Genomic DNA, 20,173 nt, shown 5'->3' on the forward strand with positions numbered 1-20,173 from the left:
GCTTTGGGAGTGTGTTGAGTTCTTTAGCAGTGATTTAGAGGCCTTTCTAAAGTATGATGTTTCAGAGATGCTGTTTCTTTTAAGAAGATAAAATGTTCATCGAACGGATCAGTTGCGGTACAAAGGCAAGCCTTTACGGGTTGGGGTGGGTAGCTTTGATTCTGAACTTCTTTTGCCTTTGAATTGTTTTTGCCGCAGCCCTACTAGTGTAAGATAACGCAAGCGTGATTGGTTTGACTGGCAGAATGTGGGGACAGGGAGCTAATGTCCAGTGCACATTTGCACCACGCCACAGCGGCCTGTGTATTGTCGTAAATTTGTTTTTATTTGTTTTATAACAAAGTATAGTACGAGAGCCTGCATTCATCGTTTCCTCTTCATTGAATGCTTCTAGTCCTTTATTGTCTACCCCCATGGCACAGCTCTGCCCAATGAAGTGTTCATTGTAGGTTTTATTAGTATTAAGGCCGCATCAATTGATGCTTCTTGGCACGCAGGGTCAAGCAGGCTGCGTTGTGAGTTAAAAGTTCAGCGCGGTCAGCAGCTTCTCGGTCTGTACGTACAGTGAGAGAGAGAGTTGCTTGCTAAGACGACTTGGTTGAAGTGTCCATGCAAAGCACTGGGTGGAATGCTTGCCACGAGTCTGCACCAGCTGATACGTCTTTAAAATCTAATTGTATTAAAAAAAATAAACAAATCATGTAGCGTTGCAGTAGCACTGGATGGGAAGACACCACGTGTTGTATCTGTAATTTTGGTTTGTGAATTAATAGTATGGGAACCTGAAAAGATCTCATGGAACTTTTTTATTTCGAATACTTTATTCTTAAAATATCTTCTTGCTTTTGCTGTGCTATACAACAGTGTTTTTACAGTCTGAGGGAGTGTCTGCACTCTCAGGCTGTTCTCTGTTCTCCTGCCATAAGTGGCATGCTTTGCTGACCTGTGCACGCTCATCTGAAATCTCAGCGTGACCCAACCCCTGTTTCTGCTGTAAGAACAGGCACAGCTGAGTTTGTCAAGAGTGGAAGCCCCTGTTGCCTGGGGGGCAACCCTCTACCTGAAAGAGATGTCAAGATGCGGAATAAATTCACTAGGAATTTTTTTTGGCAGGAAGCAATCTTTTTTTCCTGAGTTCCTAAACAGTCTGGAAAGCGCAGATCTCTCCTGTGGAAACTGCATGTGCTGACAGCCTCCGCACCTCTTAGGTGAAGCCTAGAGAAATGTGTGATATTTTATCAGTGTCAAGTCTCCAGACTATTTGATTATTTTTTTCCCTTAATGTATCCATTCCCCACATCAAAAATATAACTGGGGAAGAGGAAAGAACACAAGGATCAGAACTAAAAGGCTGAAATTGCCCTGCAGTGCCTTTTCCCAGGGCAAGTGCCTACACCAATTACACAAGCATGGACTGAAATTCATTTCCCGAAGACTCTCCATCATTCACATATCCAGGTAACCCTCAAATAAGTGGGCTTTATGCCAAAGCTTGCAGATGTGTTTGAGGAGGTAGCCTATGAATTCATAGACATTTTTTCCTCTACCTGGAGTTCTTTTAGTCTCCCCAGAGCTCCCGGAATAGGGATCAGATTGTTCCCATTTCCAGGAAACAAAATTCAGAGATGTGTTTGAGTTCTGAATGCTGCCAACATGTGGGTAATTGAGGTGTAGCAGTGGGTGGTTCTCTCAGCAAACACCTGGTTCCTTTCAGTGTGAGCCGAGCTCTTGTAAATTGTACTCTCAAATTTCCTTTCCCCTTCCTTCTCACCTTCTTCCTCACGATCCCTATCATATTAACACGACGTTAGTTTCTTCATTTTCTTTCCAATTGCCATTTTTCCCAGAATAGCATTAGACTGGGCTTAACTATGGTTTTTGTTGGGGGTGGGTTTTGTTTTGGCAGATGTTTATTGAACAAAACAAGATGAAAAGGCAAAGTCAGTTGCTTCTGCAAAATTCTGCTCCTGATCAACAGCTTTTGAAGGCTTTGGATGACAATGCTAAGCTAACCCACACATTAGAAGAAGAGAGGCTTCAACACCAACAAAAGGTAAAACAGGATTAGTTTTCATCTCATGCAGAAGTTTTTGAAAGCCTCCTGAATTTAAGGAGTGTCTTGTATTTGTTATGTTCAGAAGTATTTGAGATCTTGTCCCCCATAAGAGTTCACAGTCTAAAAACTAAACTTCGGAGAAGATTGTGAATCCCTCCTTCTGGGTCACTGGTAAGACATGAGTAGAAAACCTGAAGGTTTTTCAGTCTGAAGCTCTGGTTTAGGTAAGTATTTTATTCTAGATGTCAGTAAAGTGCAATTACAAGCATTAAGTCAAGTTGCATTAAATGAAGAAGAGATGACAGGAGAATATTTTGGTTGATGAGTAATATAAAGGGTATTTTGGGGGGATAAGCTAAGAAGACCAGGAGGTGAGAGGTAGGCAGTTCACATTAGTAGTCTGATCACTTGCTAAAGAAATGTATGGGGAAGAGCCAGACATACCGGAGCAGGGAAATGTTAGGTGAATGCTGCAAAGTGGTGGGGTAGGATCTAAAGTGCTAGGATCTAAACAAATACATTCTTTGAAACTGGACTGGATCAGTCTCGCACTGGGAGAAATCACCATTGCTTCACTTGAAAGCCTGAAAATGAGTTTTCCCTTAGTTTTGAGGCCTGTTCTTAAAACTCTGGTAATAGCGTAATGCTAGGAATAGGTAACAGTTCCTGTGCGTTTATCAGTGCAGCAATGCTAAGACTATGTGTAATCTCACATGCTTCTAAATGAGTATTTTGGAGGAATAATTGCCAGTTCATAGAAAACCTCTGCATCTTTGGCTCCTTGAAGTCTAGAGCAAAACATATGTATTTAGGGAGCTGGGAAGTGATTGCTACTCTGCACCTGAATGCTGCCTCTAAACCTGCTGTTCTGTAATTCACCCACTGGCATCTGCATGAGTTGAGACAAGGGACTTTAAATAACGAACCTGTCAGTGGAAGCAGTCAGTAAGAACAAAAATGCCAATGTTCTCGTGCTTCAAATGAGAAACGTTCTGAAATTAAATTCTAATTATGTGATAAAAACTCTATAAAAAGAAAAAGGGAACATCTTATAGCTTAAGTACTTCGGAGCTAAAGACGTATTCTAAAGAAGAGATAAAACAAGTTAGGATCATAATAGAAAATTCTGACATCTCTCAGAAAAATCTGTCCAGCTCTCGTTCAAAAATTGCCCTCTTTCTGGGACTTGTAGTTCACTCCTGTACTATAACATCATGTTTTCAGGAATAACTGTGCCTAATGCGTTATTTGTCAAAAGGAGGGACAGAAAATACCTTTTATTGTAATGAATGCTATTGTTTGCCAACTGCAGATCAAAGAATTGGAAGAGCAGCTAGAGAATCAAGCACTACATAAGGAGATTAGTCGTCTTAAACAGCAACTAGAACTTTTGGAAGAAGATAAAAAGGAACTAGAGCTTAAGTGTCAGAACTCAGAAGAAAAAGCTAGAGACCTAAAGCATACAGGTAAAATCATGTAATAACTTTCATTTTAGAGGTACAGTTGCAGGGATGTGAGTGGTGCATGTCTGAGAGAATTACACGTTATGTTTGAGACCCCAGAAGCAACAGCGTTTGTGTAGCTGAGATCCAGACCTGTGCTTCACAAGACAAAGTACAGCAACTGCCTTCAACCACAGAACAGTCATGTCCAGAATGTATGTGAAAGAATAACCTTATAAAACTTCTGTATAGGTATAAAAATACTGTTGTTAGATTGCCCTGAGTCTTACAGGTGGATATATACATGTGAATAGGTTTCTGTGTGAAAGACATAATCCTTCGTATTCAGTCAAAATGTATCCTCTTACCTAGGTTTAAAAATAAATAAAATGGGATAACTCTGCTTTTTTTTTTTTTTTTTTTTTTTTTTGCAAAGATGCACAGTGGTTTATCAGACTGTGGGGTCTACGTTGTATGAATTGTACAAAAACATCCCATAATTATCAAGCTACCCAACCATTTAATAGTCTTGCAATAGAAGACACCAGTGAAAATAAAGACATGATTTAGCCCTTCATATTGACATGTGAGAAAACAATTTCCACTGATGTGAGAAGGTCGGGGGTGTGTGTGTGTGTGTGTGTGTCTTTTTTTTGTTTGTTTTTTTTTTAACAGATATTTAAAAGGTAAGTACTGCCTTCAGAGCCCTACAAAGGGAGTTAGCGAAACAAATCTGGTGGGCTTTTATGGCTCATATGCATGAGAATTACACATCTGAATTTCTTACTTGTAGTCTAATTTTTTGTTCCATGTCAAGTGACTGAAAGGAAAGAAACAGGCTTGCTAGCTACTGTGTGTGTCCGTCTCTAAGATTTAAACTAGCACCCAAAGAGTATGGGCAGAAAAGATTCACAGAATATTTAGGAGGGAGCAACTGTTGCAGTGCAGATGTCCATACAGTTATTGCTATCAGGATGGTGCCTGGCTTGTCTGCAGCATCCTATCTATTGAATGAGGATACTTCTGACCTCATGCTCTTTATTTTAAAAAGGGCCCCTGGTGTGTGTGGCCTCACTGTAGGGAATGTGAGGCTATGGCTGGTGAAGTATTTCCATGTGCCTTTGCTTTCAGTCCTTGTTCAGCTCAAGGCCTAAGCAGGTGCTAGTTTTAGGAATGATAGCTGGTCAGAGAAGCATTTGAGCCCCCGTCAGAGGCAGCCAAAGTCCCTATCCTTAGTTAAGGCTCCATGTATAGCCACACTTTTCTGAAACATATTGTTAAAAGCAGGATTATCTTTAAGCCTGCTAGCAGTCTTGCTTGGAAGAGCTGCTTTGTGTTAGAGCTTTACATTACCCAGCCTTAAAAGTATGCCTAGGCAGCATATGAGTTCTTTTCAGCTGCCTTGGAAAAGATCTAACCTTCACAGCAGATTCTTTCCTTCCAGGCTTGTTTGTCCTTAAGAAGGAATTTATCAGCATAAAGATTGTACCTGGAATTTAAAGTCACTCAGTTGATTTTTTTTTTTTTCCTTTTTAAATTTAAAAGTAAATGTTAAAGATTGTAATTTTAATTTGAATCCATCATTATGAGAACAAAGAACCATATCCACTTTGGAAATCATATTCTGTACTTCTGCCATAATTCCTACTGTATTCAGAACAATTGCTAAGAATTTTTGTAACTAAAAGAAATTTAAGGCTTTTTTTTTCTGTTTCTGCCCTTCCCCAGTTAATTGCATTTGACAACATTTCAAATGCAGAAAAGTAATTTCCACATTTTAGATCTGACACGAAAACAGGAGAGAAAGAATCCGTTCTGCCCACTGCCCAGTTTTGGCCATTTTTATGGGGAAAAACCCACACCATCAGCAAGACTGAAAGCTGAAATTGTTCATTTCTTTCATCTCTTGTTAGTTCATTCTCAAATGCAACCTCAGATAGACCGTCACAGGAATCTAATAAACTTTTCCCTGCTCTATCATTTTATGTGAAGAACCCTGTATGAGGGAGAGTGCCATTTTAGTTTCAAAAGTAACTCAGATTGGAGGTCACTGGTTTCATGAGAATCCTGTGCATCTAGGACATTATTCTTGGTAGAAAATGTTGCCAAAAATAGGACTTCCTAGCAGTTGTGTGGTTTAGTCTTGTTGTTTGTTTTTTAGTTAATTAGTAGCTTTTTTGCTCAAACCATCAGAGTTGGTTTTTAGAGCAGATTGAGAAACCAAGAACTCACTCTAGTTTGTTTTATTGCTCTTGCGCAGTTGATGAACTCCAAAAACGAATACAGCAGTCTGAAAATCCTGCACCACCTCCTCCACCGCCACCCCCTCCTCCTCTTCCTCCTCCCCCTCCTCCTAACCCCATACGGTAAGTGCTTAAATCAAGGGTCCCAGCATTAATGCTTTGCTGAAGCAGCATACATTACATGAGCTTGCATCCAAGCAGGAAGAGTGTCTTTAAAGAAAAAAAAAGGCTTTCTTCATCTGTCTTGGGCTCTTTACCAGCAGGACACGCTCTGTGCCCCACCTGCCAACAGACGAACACCCTGACCCATTTTGAACAGTGTCTGCCTTGCCAAGCCTAACGAATTGTCTAGACTGTGACTTTGGAGGAGGAGGGATACCTGTCTCCTCTAAATTTAGGAGATTATTTTTTTCTATTCACCTTATAGCTGTAATTATAGACTTGTGAAATGCTTGTCTGAATCTACTGCTAAGAAAACCCCTTTGAACCAAAGGATATGTTGGATTACTCTGTGTTCCTTCCTGTCGGATACTGGCGATGAAAATGCAGTCCTATTGAGTTCCCACAATTGCTTTCATAAGTTAAGAAAAAAAAAAAAGCAACAGAAAATCACCACCCCATCATCACACAGTTTGGGGCAAAATTATCAAAGCTAAGCCTGACTTTTGCAAAGGGCTGTAAAAGAGGCTGACCAATATATGATGTATCAGGCATTAGACCCAAATTAATTAATTAAGCCCTAAAGTGTGCTTAGTTAATTTTAGGAACTCAGCTAATCTTCGTGTTGTCCACTTGGTTTTAAAAATAAATGGACTTTGATGACACTTTCTAACCTTATGTAGTAGAAATTACATACAAGAGTCTTGTTAGCTTCTGTGTTAAATATATGAATAGAGATGATTAGTAGGGAGAATTCATCCCTTTGTGCATCTTGTTTAGATTTCTAAAAACAAAGCTAAACACGTTCTGAACAATTGTGTTTGGTCTTTTGCTCCTTTTACATCCGTTAACTCATTTGGCTTGCTTGCTTGCTTTCTCACTAATGTGTAGCATAAATTAACTGTGTGGGGGTGTTGTGGGTGGGTTTTTTTTTTTTGTTTTGTTTAAATTTGTGCCCTTTATTATTTGGAATAGATAACACTATTCATTTAAAGCCCTGTAGTAGCTAAATCAGAGTATTTCCTTCATGCACTGCGATGTTTATCTGCGTAGAGGTGGTTTCAGAGCCTTGGCACTGGTTGCTGCTTTTTTCTGGGAGAGAGTTTTGACCCTTTATGTCAGGGAGGTCACGGCTCCGTAAGGAGCGATGTTCAGTAGGGAGCGATAGGCCCCACTGGCACATCAGATGCGCACAGGAGCTTATACTTGGCTTTAAGATGAATCATTTCCTTGCCTGGACTTTTACGTTTTGACTATAGTGAAGGGATAATTATTTGACACTGTAAGAAGATTACAAACTTGGAGTTGGTGAGGAGATACTGATCACCATATTTAAGTGTCCTCTGGAGAATAATACTTCAATATCTGTAGCTCTTCCTTCCTTTTATTATGCCAGATCAGCTTCAATTTGTCATGTGTCACAATGAGACACTGTCTTTTAATATTCAAATCTTGGAGTGTTTTGATTTGTGCCTAATGTCTGTTAAAAAGAAATAAATTTCTCTGGTGCATTTTGATGGGAGGCATTGTGGGGGGTAATTCAGTACCTACATCTGCATTCAAGAACTGTTAAATGAGTCTTTTGTAAGTAGCTGTATAATCAGGTATAAGCAAGCTGTTTGTGTGTCATGTTCAAGTTCATTTTAAGTGTAATACAGGACAGAATGACAATCTGCAGTTTCATTTTCCCCAAAGGTCTCTCATGTCAATGATTCGCAAGAGATCTCACTCCAACACCAATGTGAGCAAGAAGGAGAAACCTCCTCAGCAGGAGTCAGGTATGGCTCATCCTTTCTCAAGCCATGCGATTTATCCACTAGGTACTGCAGATAAAGCTAGTGAAAATGAACTGTGGGTACAGATAGTGATGCAAATGCTTATAATGGTCAACATTAACAACTGCTACCTATGTCCCAGCATGTTCATCTACCTTGCAGTCCAGAAATGTGACTGCAGCCCAGCCGTATGTGCTCTGAGATAGGAAGTGGTATCTTTGGCATTGTAGCTTTGGTACTGCAAGCTTCCTCAAGATCCCTAGCAAGTTTGCATAGCCCTCGTAGCCATCTACACCCCCACAAGTGAGCTGGTGATCAGCATCCAATTTATTTTTTCCAAATGGATTTTAGTATGAATGATCTTTGAGGCTGCAGATCAAAAACCTTAAGGGAAGACCTAGCACTTCCTGTAACTGAAAAAAAGTTCTTATCTTCCTATTTCTGTTTCTCATGCTTATCAGGTATGTCACTGAGCTGATTTCATTCACTGATGTGGCAGAAAAATTTATCTTGTTTTGTTTTTTTTTTTTTTTTTTTTTTTTGTCTTTTTTTTCCCTTGGGGAGAGGGTGGTCATGTTTATGACAGACTCACAGAAGGACCTGACAAGATGAGCTCTTAGCTGGGTATGGTGATGTGCTGGGTGAGATGGATGGGGAGAACAGGATGGTTTAATTTAGGCCCCGTGCTGTTACACTGGCACGTGTGACATACAACTGTTGAGTTGCACCCCGGCAGTTTGGAACTGCCTGTAGTAGTTGCACTATAGCAGCGTTGAGAGGCTCAACCTACGCCTCTACTCTGGAGACACTACGGCATGTAGCTGCAGCTACATATGTCCAGGGCTTTGCACTTCCACAGGTTATCTGGAAGAGGCAGAAGAACAAACCCACCAAGCATTAAGCTGAGAACAGGTTATGTACAGGAAAATACAGGGAAGTTTCCAGCTTCCATATGGCTTCTTGTTTGTGATTTCTTCTGTCCAGAGCCCCTCTGCAGAGCTAGTTTGTTAAATGCTTCAGTTTTCATCCCTCAATTCATGTCTTATGAAATTACCAGTCAGAGTTGACTGTTAATGCTAATCCTTTAATAATACTGAAAACCTAAAACAAAACAGAATCTTGCACTAAGGTGGCTCTGCATGCAGAGTACCAGCTGAAATTGCATTTTATTGTTGTTAATGGAAGCTGGAGGCTTAGTAGGTTGAGAACAGGAGTTAAGTACAGATTTACAAATGATCATGAGTGCCTGAAGAGTCAACGCTAGTTAGGCAAGTGTTGCCAGTTAAATAACCCAGGTTTTCCTCGCTGTTTTGCTCTTCCTTCTGAAACAGCAGGAGTCTGTTTGCAGTGAATTGCTTAACTCAGTTGCTGCCACTTAAACAAAGAAGGGGGCTGCAGACGGGAACCTGGCTGAAATTATAGGTGTAGGATATAACTGTTAAAGAAAAAATCGCTGTTAGCAGACTGTAGTGGTATGTAAGCATGGCTGGATTGTTGGATGGGACCAACAGGCAGAAAGTGGGGGAAAGGAGGTGCTACCCCTCCCATTTTTCCGGTGAGGAACTGAGGAACGGGGTGACTTGGGCAGATCTCTGTGGGAATCTTTGGGAACTGGTTACCAGTCTGAGAGAAATAAGGTTGTTGGTCTGGGTAAAATCATTAGAGAAGTGACCTTGTACCGAGATCTCTGATGAAGAGTCAATCTTCTTTTTCAGTAAAAGTTCAATTATGTTGCCTTCATTTATCAAGTTTCCTTACCTTGAAGTGTCCTAGATGTTTTGATTACACCTTTTTGTTGAGACTGTTACAAACAGTGATTGCAGGAAATACTATGAAATTCACTGTAGTTCTCTACACCCCGTTCTTTCATTATTTATTAGCAAACTTTAACAGTTCTGACCTTTCTTCAATCACATATAAACTTCTTCTTCTCTTAATAGTTGAGCTGTTCTTAAAATAAAAATAAAAAAAGGGGACAAGTTCTTTCTTGATCTAGTTATTATATGCAACTTGAGGCTTGTTTTGACCCTTGTTAAGGACTTAGAATGAGTGGTTTCTATCCCATACCACCAATTAAGCTTTTATATTTGAAACAGCCTGTTTGTGAAATTAAAGCCTGACATTAAATCGGCTTACAATACAGAAACTGCATTTCTATGAATCATCAATAGTACCCTGACAAGTGAGAGAGCGAAAGTCTATTTAAAATTCCTGTTATATAAGGTACAACATTGCAGCTTTGAATAGCGTCAACTGTATTTCTCCATGTATTTGCTTTAAGTAGTCTTTTTTTTTTCCCTTTTTGGTATGGCACGTTAAGTGTCTTTTGTTACATTATCCAGAACACTGATAAGTTAACAGGTATTGTTTAGGTTCATCACACAGCTTCCCGTTTTATCTGACTACTTTGCACTCCTGGTACTGAATTTCTTGAAAATCAGCAGGTTCCTTTCATGGTATTTAAGTTTTGCCCTTTAACTCGGTACAGCATTCTTTAACAGTGTGTTTTTAGTTCAGTCTGAGATGATGGTTTATCATTCCAGCAAGGTTCTTAAACCCCTGTGAAATGCAAGACACATTTGGTCGTGCTGTAGTGGGCTGCATATAGGCCTTGCCATGCGGCATTATCAACTTGTCCTGGGTCAGTGAAGCTATGGAAATTTCTGCTGAGGCGCAGTGAAGAGATACAGTGGAAGCGGGGCCGTAGTCTTCAGTCCTTGGTGCTTCAGCCTATGGCACTGAGCTTTTGCAATTCCTGAACAGGAGCTTTGCGTTTGTCAGGATCTGGGCCCTGCTTCTGTCCAAACTTCTGCAGGCACTGCGGTTTGGCGTTTGCAAAGTCCATGGCTGGATCCTCAGTGTGTGAAGACTGGCATTTTATCCTTGAAGAGCTCGTGACAGTTTAGCTGATAGGAAAGATCGCTAATAGTGCTGAATTCAGAAACTAAAATTCCTGATAACTAGAGATGAGGTTGCTGGTTTCTGCTACCACATAGAAAGTGGGAACACCTTTTAAGTGTACGTAGTGTACGGTAAAGTGCCTCTTTGTGGTGAGGAAAATTAAGAGTAAGATAGTGGTCCTGTAAGAACGACCCTGTGAACAGCCCACTTACGAGGAGAAAAATAAGCCTATGATATTGCTTATCATTTACATTTTTAATAAAATATTAATGAAATAAAAATAATAAAAATTAATATGATATTGCTTATCATTTACATTTTTAATAAAGCTGAGAAAAAGCATGGATTTAGATAGTACGTGAGCAATACGCATCACATACAGGCAGGAAGAACTGCAGGGAGTATAACTACGTACGTTGTCTATGCAAATGCCATTTCATCATTACAACTAATTTCTGATTACAGTAACTGGCTATATATGGCAAGGAAGCTGTTTAGGAGGCTGTTTAATGCGTTCTTCTCTTTGGCCTATTTCTCTGTGGTTCGTATCTGGAATGTGATATGCTCTGTGATTTTTGGAACAGGTGAAGAAGTTACGGATCTGAAGAGACAAGCTGTTGAAGAAATGATGGACAGAATTAAAAAGGGAGTTCATCTGAGACCAGTCAACCAGTCAAGCAGACCTAAAACAAAGGTTTGGAATAAATAGCAGAGCAATAATATTAACTAAGTACAGTAATTTACACCGAAAATAAATCAGGCTTTCTGTAAAACATTCAAAAGAATACATTTGCCTCACCTCATTTGCTTTGCTTGATTTTGAATAAAATGAATTAGAGCAGCATATATCTGAAGAACAGAAAAAGAAGTGAAGCCAACAGTAAGTAAATAGAAGCCCGGTTTCTTTGACACAGAAAGGAACTGAAAGCAAGCATCTTGTAAACAAACAGCTACTGAGAAACTAAAAGCACAGAGGGAATAACTGAATTGGGTAAAGGGGCTGATCAAGAAGTAGACTGTATTTAGCACTATTTCTTCCTTTTATACAACACTTAGCACTAATACATGAATGTGGCTACTATAAAATATTGCTTACTGTCTTAACAAAAGTGGATTCTTTCTTTATGTATAGGCTACGATTCACTGTGTTACCAGTTAAGACTCTTCCCTTCATCTATATAAGAAAATAGATGGAATGTTAGCCATGTGCTCATGAGAGGAGAGAGCGGAGGAACGTAATACAACTGCACGCCTGTGCAGTAGACCCTTGCGCGATGTCTGTCGTCAAGTCCAAAGTCTGTCATGGTCCATTTCACAAGTTTTTTAACATGCATGTGTTGTGTTTGTTTACAGCCAGAAACACCAAAGCCCTCTGAAAGTGCAATGAAAGAATTAAAAGGAATTCTGGTAAGAAAACTTGTCGTTTATGTTTCAGTTTTTTCTTCTCATTCAGCTAACAGCTGACCTTCTGTGCAAAATAGCTGAGTATTCGAAAGTGCTGCCTTAGTGTTTTGGTTTGAAGCTGTAGAGCAGTTTTGGAGTGAATCCCTCGATTCCACTTTTAACTTTGGTCCGACTGAAAGATTGGTTTTGGTCTTGCTAACAGAATTTATTTTGGAGAAAACTAGCCTGTTAACTCTGCTCCGGATTTGTATGTTCCTGCCACTAGAGGGGATGTTGTGGCCTGCACCTGCCATAGATCCTTTGGAAACTTTCCAGGTACTCACAGTGGGGATGCTTAGGGAGGGAGAGGCAGCTGAATAAATGTGGTCCAAAGCAAAGCCCCTGAACTGCACATACAGTAGATGTAGGGTTCTCATCATCAACTGCTCTGAGCACCTGCTCTTTCCTGAGGCGCCAAATTTCTTGTTAGCATAGCCATAGCCTAAATAGAGCAAGAGGTCTCTAGTCTGTCTACATTTATATGTAGAAAAATGGATTCTGAATAGCTGTTGACATACCCGTTTATCACTAAATAAAAACATTAGGCTTGTGTTTGGTCCTGCTCAGGGCAATGTGCTATTTGCTGCTGGTTCTGGCCTTTACTCATATATTGCGTAGCTTATTTAACTGGTGGTTTCTTTGGCATAAGTGCTAAAATTGTATCTGTCAGAAGGAGCTGTAGTTCTTGCTCCCTGACTTCTGTGACCCTGAAGCTTTTAAAGTTGAAGTGCAGATTTGGCACATCAGGTGAAATTTTGCCTTTGTAAGGTGAAATACGATGAAATTCTGCCCATATTGAAGCAAAATGCTTCACATCCACTCCATAGAAGGTAAAGCTAGTCAGTCTAATCATCCATGATGGCACCTAAAGAGCCCTTATAAAAATAACTTCAGTATTGTGTTGGGTGATGCAAGACAGTACAGCATAGAGCATAGCCACAGCCTGTGCTGAAATTTAAAATCACGAGTGTGGCACCGATGACGTGTTAAACTTACTGTTCTCCAGTCACGTGAAAGCAGGGGAAGAAATGATCTAGAGAGTCCCCAGACCTTAATGCTGAGCTCTGATTAGAGGGACACATAATTAAATGTGGAGGTAAATAGAAAAGGAATAAAATGCAACAGGGAGATTATGTTTTAAATGGAACTCTGTAAGTATAGGAGTAGTTTGATGCAGTGTGCTGTTTGGACCAGTGAGGGTTGAACTTGACGATCTTGCCGAAGGTCCTTTCGTTTTCTAATAGCTATTTTATTTCTTTGACACTGTATCACTGACATCAGGGGAGACTTGATTATGTACTTCAGAGGGAGCCGAAAGAAACCTACAGTCACTGTACTTCTGTATCTAGCTTGTTGCTTTTGAGCCCTTCAGGATATTTGTAGTATAAGACAAACTACATAAAATCCAATTCCAGTCTATTCTTGAGACCAATCATTATGCACAGTCAGACAACAAACATGGGGGTGGGATGTGATGGAGTAAACATTTGTTGTTACTATGCTAATTATGCATTTCATGTAGACCTCCATGTAATTGTTACAAACAAAACACATTTATGTTCTGTAAATTGCAGAGTTTGAGTGACTCCATTACTCAAGTTGCTTTCGTACGTGTACGTTTGTACAAATCTGGAGCATGCTACTCATTAATAATGTACCTGCTCAGTTAAATTTCAAATAGTTGCCAAAGAAAATATTTTAACTTTAGGGTGGGAGGTGAAGAACGAGAGTTGAGTTACTTTGCGGGGATCCTGAAAGTACCACAGCTTTTGCAACTTGTGATGCCATTTCCTTTTGCCATTTGCTATTTCTGATCAGAAGTTATGTGCTTGTCAACAAAAGATGTTAAGAATACGTTATTTATGCTCTGGAAAAATGCTATGTGAGTCTGATGTTTTGGAAGGCTGAATGAACAGGATTCCTGGGGGGGTCCTGAAGATGGCAAGACTCAGAGGGAGAATGAAATAGCACATAGGTCCCAAATTTTCAGTTGCATTATAAACATTTTGGGGAAATTTTACAATCAAGTGGGTGCTGATCCAGTAACTGACTCTTGTCAGTTGGGAAATGCATGCAGTATGCACTATGTGCATGTTAAAATTCCTGTGGGAAACTTTGGGTGATTTCAGGCTTTGATTAAAGCCCCCCGCCCCCTTAAGAAAAGTGCTGCTGGACTTGCAGCTTCCCTGGTACCGACTAACGTTGGCATAAGGCAGTAATAGCGTGCATTTCTATTTTGTATGTATAAAAACTGTTTCAACTTGAGATCTAACTCTGTGCGTAAGAGAAACCATGAAGTATGTGGACATAGGGTCAGGTTTATGGCAGATCAGCTAGGTTATAGGGTATAATAACATGCTGCAGTTGCAGCTAGTACATAGTGACTTCTGCAGATGTGTGTCCACACCAGGATGCAGCAACACAGGACCATGCTAAAATACAAAACATGCTGGAGCAGTAAAATATGGATCTTTGGCTTTTTTGCTAGTAGAGGTTAATTATGGGCATGGTATCGCTCTAGCAGTTTTCATAGAATCATAGAATAGTTTGGGTCGGAAGGGACCTTTAAAGGCCATCTAGTCCAACCCCCCTGCAATGAGCAGGGACATATTCCACCAGATCAGGTTGTTCAGAGCCCCGTCCAACCTGACCTTGAATGTTTCATGGGATGGGGCATCTACCACCTCTCTGGGCAACCTGTGCCAGTGTTTCACTACCCTCACCATAAAAAATTTCTTCCTTATATCTAGTCTGAACCTACCCTCTTTTAGTTTGAAACCATTACCCCTTGTCCTATCGCTACTGGCCCTGCTAAAAAGTCTGTCCCCATCTTTCTTCTAAGCCCCCTTTAAGTACTGAAAGGCTGCAATAAGGTCTCCCCGCAGCCTTCTCTCCTCCAGGCTGAACAACTCCAACTCTCTCAGCCTTTCCTCACAGGAGAGGCGTTCCAGCCCTCTGATCATTTTTGGGGCCCTCCTCTGGACCTGCTCCAACAGGTCCATGTCCTTCCTGTGCTGAGGACCCCAGAGCTGGACGCAGGGCTCCAGGTGGGGTCTCACGAGAGCAGAGCAGAGGGGCAGAGTCACCTCCCTCGCGCTGCTGGCCACGCTGCTTTTGATGCAGCCCAGGATACGATTGGCCTTCTGGGCTGCCAGCGCACATTGCCAGCTCATGTCCAGCTTTTCATGCACCAATACCCCCAAGTCCTTCTCCTCAGGGCTGCTCTCAATCCCTTCATCCCCCAGCCTGTACTGATACCTGGGGTTGCCCCGACCCAGGTGCAGGACCCTGCAGTGCACCCCACCAGTGCATGATCACTGCAGCCCAGGCTTCCTCCGATCTTGACATCACTAATTAGCTCACTTGTGTTGGTGACCAACAGGTCCAGCATCACATCCCCTCTTGTAGGGCTGTCCACTATCTGGCTTAAGAAGTTACCCTCAATGCACTCCAGGAGTCTCCTGGATTGCCTACAGCTCGCCGTGCTACTCTTCCAGCAGATGGGGTATTTGAAGTCCCCCAGCAGGACAAGAGCCTGTGAGCGCGATGCCTCCTGTAGCTGGAGTAAGAAGGTTTTGTCAATATGCTCCCCTTGATAAGGCGGCCTGTAGCAGACACCAACCACAAGGTTCCCGCTGTTGCCTCGGTCTCTGATTCTTACCCATAAGCTTTCAACATGCTCTTGGCTATTCTTCAGAGACAGCTCTTCATACTCTATCCATTTCTTGAGATGGATGAGTTTTTTAAGATCCATTAAATGTTAAGATGGAGGAAGCTGGCAGTTCCCTGCAAACATCAGAGTTTGTGCATTAGGGATCCGGAGCATCTTAAGCCCGGTATCAACCCTCTAATGTGTAGGTAAGTATGGTTAATCCCTACCTTGGGAAATCCAAGTAAAGGGAGAAGTGGTAAGCCAAGCCCCAGGTGCGCTCTGTTGTAGTAAAGGGAGAGCGTCGCACACTGGTCTAGAACTGCAGTTGCTTTTCTGCAGTTTAAAAGGTTCTCACATTGTGCATATGGGATGTTTGGCAACACATAATATGTCCTCAGAGAGCTTTTCATGCCTGTTTCTTCCTTAGGAAACATTGAACAAATCCACTAGTTCCCGAAGCTTGAAGTCCCTTGAAACAGACAGCAGTGAAACAGAGCTGGAACGAGTTCTGCGACGCCGGAAAGTGACCACTGACCAGGACAGTGGCGGTAAGCGGCTGGACTCCATCGTAGTCCTCTTCCTCTCCCTGCATTAAGTGACTCTTGAAGCTTTACTTTCTCTTCCAGCCCATTGCCATTTCAGCCATTACGGAGAACTCCGCTTCCTTCTGGAGCGGCTCACTTCCCCCGCGCACCTGTCGCTTTTCACCCCCATTTTCTCCGAGATGCCTCTGGCAGGACTTTCTGCGCACACAGCCATATATGCACGGGTTCCTCTGTCCTGCCTGGAGCTCAGATATTGTTATTGGAGTCAGTAGTCTGAGCCTACTGTGAAAATACTCTTGAAAGTAATGGTAACCAGAGAAATGAGGGTTTAGGACTAAGGTTTTGAATTAACCTCTTCTGCAGAGCAAGGGTCTGCAGTTTTTAAGCTATGCTTTACTATCATCTTCTGGAAGAAACTGTTGATGCTCTGCCTGGTTAGAAACACAGTCTGTGCAAGTGTAAGTCCATGCCATAGTCGATGCGGATGTGGCTGGTTTTAATGTCACTGTATGGTTTTCGCGTGGACTTTGTAGACAGACAGTTCACTGGATACTCGTGAGTATGAGAACAGGCTTGTTTGTCACTGGGCTGGCTCTCGCTCCAGCTGCCCTTCAGGCTGGGAGAGCACTGGCAAGTTGTGACTTAGTCGTGCTGCGTGGAGCAGGACTTACCATCCCAGAAGCCAGGGGGATTGAGCGCACGGCTGTGTCAATATAGCAAGCCCTGCTTGTGGTACGTGAAAGGGTTCATCTTGGCGGGGAGAGCAGAAGCTGCAAATATGGCATTTTGATACTCTCCATGCACTGCACGCTGTTCATTAAAATTCCATTTTGATTTCTCCAGTTAGCTTGAATTCTGCTGTGCTTATGTGTTGTTTCTGGACCAGTCAATCTGGATAATAGAAGCATTAAACTTTCTTTGGGTTTTAGGTCCCACTGGAGTCTTGGCCACATCAGAATCAAAATCTCTGCCTGTGCTAGGTTCGGGAGCCAGTGCCGCACAAACAGCGTTGAACAAGAAAGACCTGGAGACAGAATTCAGTTCTGAAGCACCTGACTCAGGTCCTGTCTCTAACCAGCTTAAGGGTGTCACGGGCTCCAAGCCTACATTACAGTAAGTAGAATATGGATTTCTAGATATGTTTTAGTACCAGATCTGTTGGGCTGGTGCATTTTGAAAGTGATTTAATATCAATTTTGGTTAACAGGATAAATGTACAGTCTGCAGCTGTTTACCACTGACTCCTCAAATAATTTGCAGTCTCATGTGGAGGTAGAAATCGAATTCTCTGTAATAAAGTTCTTTTCCTGTAAAATCTGTGAACATTCTTCAAAAAAACCTTCATCTTCTCTGCCAAAAAAAAGAACTCAAGAGTTTTCGATGAATAGCAAGGTTGAGGTTATTTTCCATATCCTTAAGAGCAGATGGATGACAGTTATATAGTTAACTCTTGATTTTAAAAAAAGGTAGTTCTAGCACAATAGTTTAAAAAATAGTATCATGTTAAACTGCGACAAAGTCATATTGGTCTGTATGCAGGTGTGCAGGGCAGTTTCTGTTGGGCCAAAACAAGTCCTGACTGTTACTCTGAAATGTTTGTTGGTAAAAATTCTGAATTACCTTCAAATCTCAAGATTAAGATTCTTGGGGGGGGGGGGGGGGGAAATACTGTTAGTGCTGCATTTGCACAGATGGGCAGCAGAATCTTTTATCACAACAGATTGAAGACCCAAGGTGACTGTTAAGCATCAAAGAGTTAAACCTTCTTCGGAAATATTTATTTCAGACAGATCCCGTGGAGGATTGGTTTGTTTTACAACAATACCAAGCTCCTTTTGAAATTAGGCTATGCACTTGCTTCAGTTCCCTTGCCAGGTTGTTTGTCAGTTTGTCACTTCAAGAAAAGGAAATAGATAAGACAAATCAGATCGGCAGAATATTGTAATCATGGCTAATTAAACCTCTGATTTCCTGCTCTATCAGCTAAAAAATACTACCAGTACCAATTCTAGCAATTCTCCATTGCTTGGTTCAAAGGAATAGGTCACAACAAATGAGCTGCAAATTCAGTTTGCATCTGTTTTTATGAACTGATATTTACTTCCCTCTCCTGCAGGTACTTTTATCATTTATTTTTGAATTGATAAAGAGCCCGATTTCCTTTTGTGCTCTACAGTTTTATTTAATTTCAACTGAGTTTTAAAAGCAGAATGCCTTTTCCAATTGTATGTATTCTCCCCTTTTATTTCATTTAAGTATCCTTAGAAGAAAGAAAATCCTCATTTTCATTTAATCAGAAAGATGAAGACTTGTTCAGCAGTTAATTTGACATGAATAATGCCATTGCATTTTCTTGAACTGCTAAAGGTGAGGTTGTTCCTGAAAAATACTGTGTTTGTAGTTTGTGGATTTCTACCATCTTGAACAGACAACCTTAATCAGAAAATACAGCAACTCCTACCACCTTTGTCTACCTTTATTCCACCAAACTAAGTGGGAATTGCATTTACAAGAAAGGAAATGAAATAATTGCAGGCCCCAAGGTCTTGCAGAATGCGTGGTGAATTGACAGTGAAAAGGATCTTGTGTTGACAGTCACAGTTGTTATGTGTTATAAAAGCATATGTGAAGCTCAATTTATTTCTCAGCTTGCCTATTCAGTGACATCCTAAAAGACACATTTCACTTCAATTTATCTGTTTAAAGCATTAAAACAAATGTGGTGGGCCAGATTCCGTAGTGCTGCAGGGCTGCTTTGCACCAAGTCGCTGGTGTAAACCTGTTTGCTTGGAAAGGCTCATCGTTGCGGATGGTTTTCCAGCGAGAGAGAAGGGGCTGGGGCTCTCGTACTCTTCTGGCGCTGGGCTGGCAAGGAGGAGCAGAAACAACCTAGATGCTTCCTACCGTGTTGAAGCGCAATTACTTTTCGTTTTTCTCCTGGGTGCTGTTTGCCGCAAAGGTGAGTAGAAGCAGCCTCCAGACTCCACGGTGTGTAAGCGCTGTTTTGAAACAGGGCTCACTTGAAGCAGACATCAGAAGGAAGTTCATTTGTCTAACATGTCTGACAGCTTGGCTCTGTAATTAGGCAGTTCTCTGGGCTTCCCTGGGTACATCTGTACGAGCAGTTTAGTTTGGATCAGCAGAGCGCTTCTGAAGCAAATCTCCTGATTGTCCCCATTTGCTACGCTTCGATTTGTATCCTGGAGTGGTCTTCGTGCATAAACTGGATCCCTGGATTCACTGGATGAGTGAAACGGAACCAGAAGACGTGACCCAGCCGTTAACGGCTGGCCGGGGGGCCCCACGGGAGCTGGTTCAGAGAATAACCCCCCTGAAGCCTGGGTTAGGAGGGCACCGGCCCGAAGCACAGGCTGTTTCCCTCCACGTGTCTGCTCCTGCTGCACCACACGATTTTCTAAAGGAGTCCGTGTTAACTAAACAAACAGTACGCTGCTTTGACCAGGTACCCTAAATGACAAAGGCATACAAAAGATTTATTGTGGCTCTCTTCTCCTTATTCATACCTGAGGTAAAAGGATGCAGCTGTCTCATCATTTGCAATTCCTTGAAATCTGACAAAGGTGTGACCTGCTTCAGCTGTTTGCAGCAGCCAAGCAAGCCTTTTATAGCGCAGTAGGGGATTGCGTGTCTCATAATTACCAGGTGTCTCTTGCAGCGCAGTGTTTATTCTTTTTTTCTTTGCCGAGATTTTAATGTACAGCTTCCTATAGAAAACCTTAGGAATAGTTGTGCATGAGAGATTTCTCTTTGCTGCACCATCCATTTACTGAGGGTTGTCATCTGAAGGAGGAGGTAATACTTACAGACATCTAAATGCGAGGGGCCCTATTCATCATTCTTTATTCACGTTCAGTAACAGTTGAGCACACCTGTTCTCACGGAGAAGGAAGGTCACGCCTTTGAAAAAGACCCAGTCTTGAAAATGGATCTGTGAAC

General features: G+C 41.6%; 1 protein-coding gene across 1 annotated transcript in view; it reads left to right on the forward strand.

Annotated features, from left to right (window-relative positions):
* Positions 1-20,173, forward strand: part of SHTN1 (shootin 1) — a gene marked incomplete at both ends in the record, with an annotated part of 67,532 nt that overhangs the window by 41,656 nt on the left and 5,703 nt on the right. The window contains 8 exons of the mRNA XM_082308472.1: positions 1,907-2,053; positions 3,369-3,522; positions 5,759-5,864; positions 7,596-7,678; positions 11,161-11,270; positions 11,930-11,983; positions 16,099-16,219; positions 17,146-17,329. Of these exons, the coding sequence (XP_082164598.1) occupies positions 1,907-2,053; positions 3,369-3,522; positions 5,759-5,864; positions 7,596-7,678; positions 11,161-11,270; positions 11,930-11,983; positions 16,099-16,219; positions 17,146-17,329 (959 nt within the window). The remainder of the gene's footprint in view (positions 1-1,906; positions 2,054-3,368; positions 3,523-5,758; positions 5,865-7,595; positions 7,679-11,160; positions 11,271-11,929; positions 11,984-16,098; positions 16,220-17,145; positions 17,330-20,173) is intronic.

The sequence above is a fragment of the Platalea leucorodia genome, assembly GCF_965183815.1.
Source record: "Platalea leucorodia genome assembly, chromosome: 4".
NCBI lineage: Eukaryota > Metazoa > Chordata > Aves > Pelecaniformes > Threskiornithidae > Platalea > Platalea leucorodia.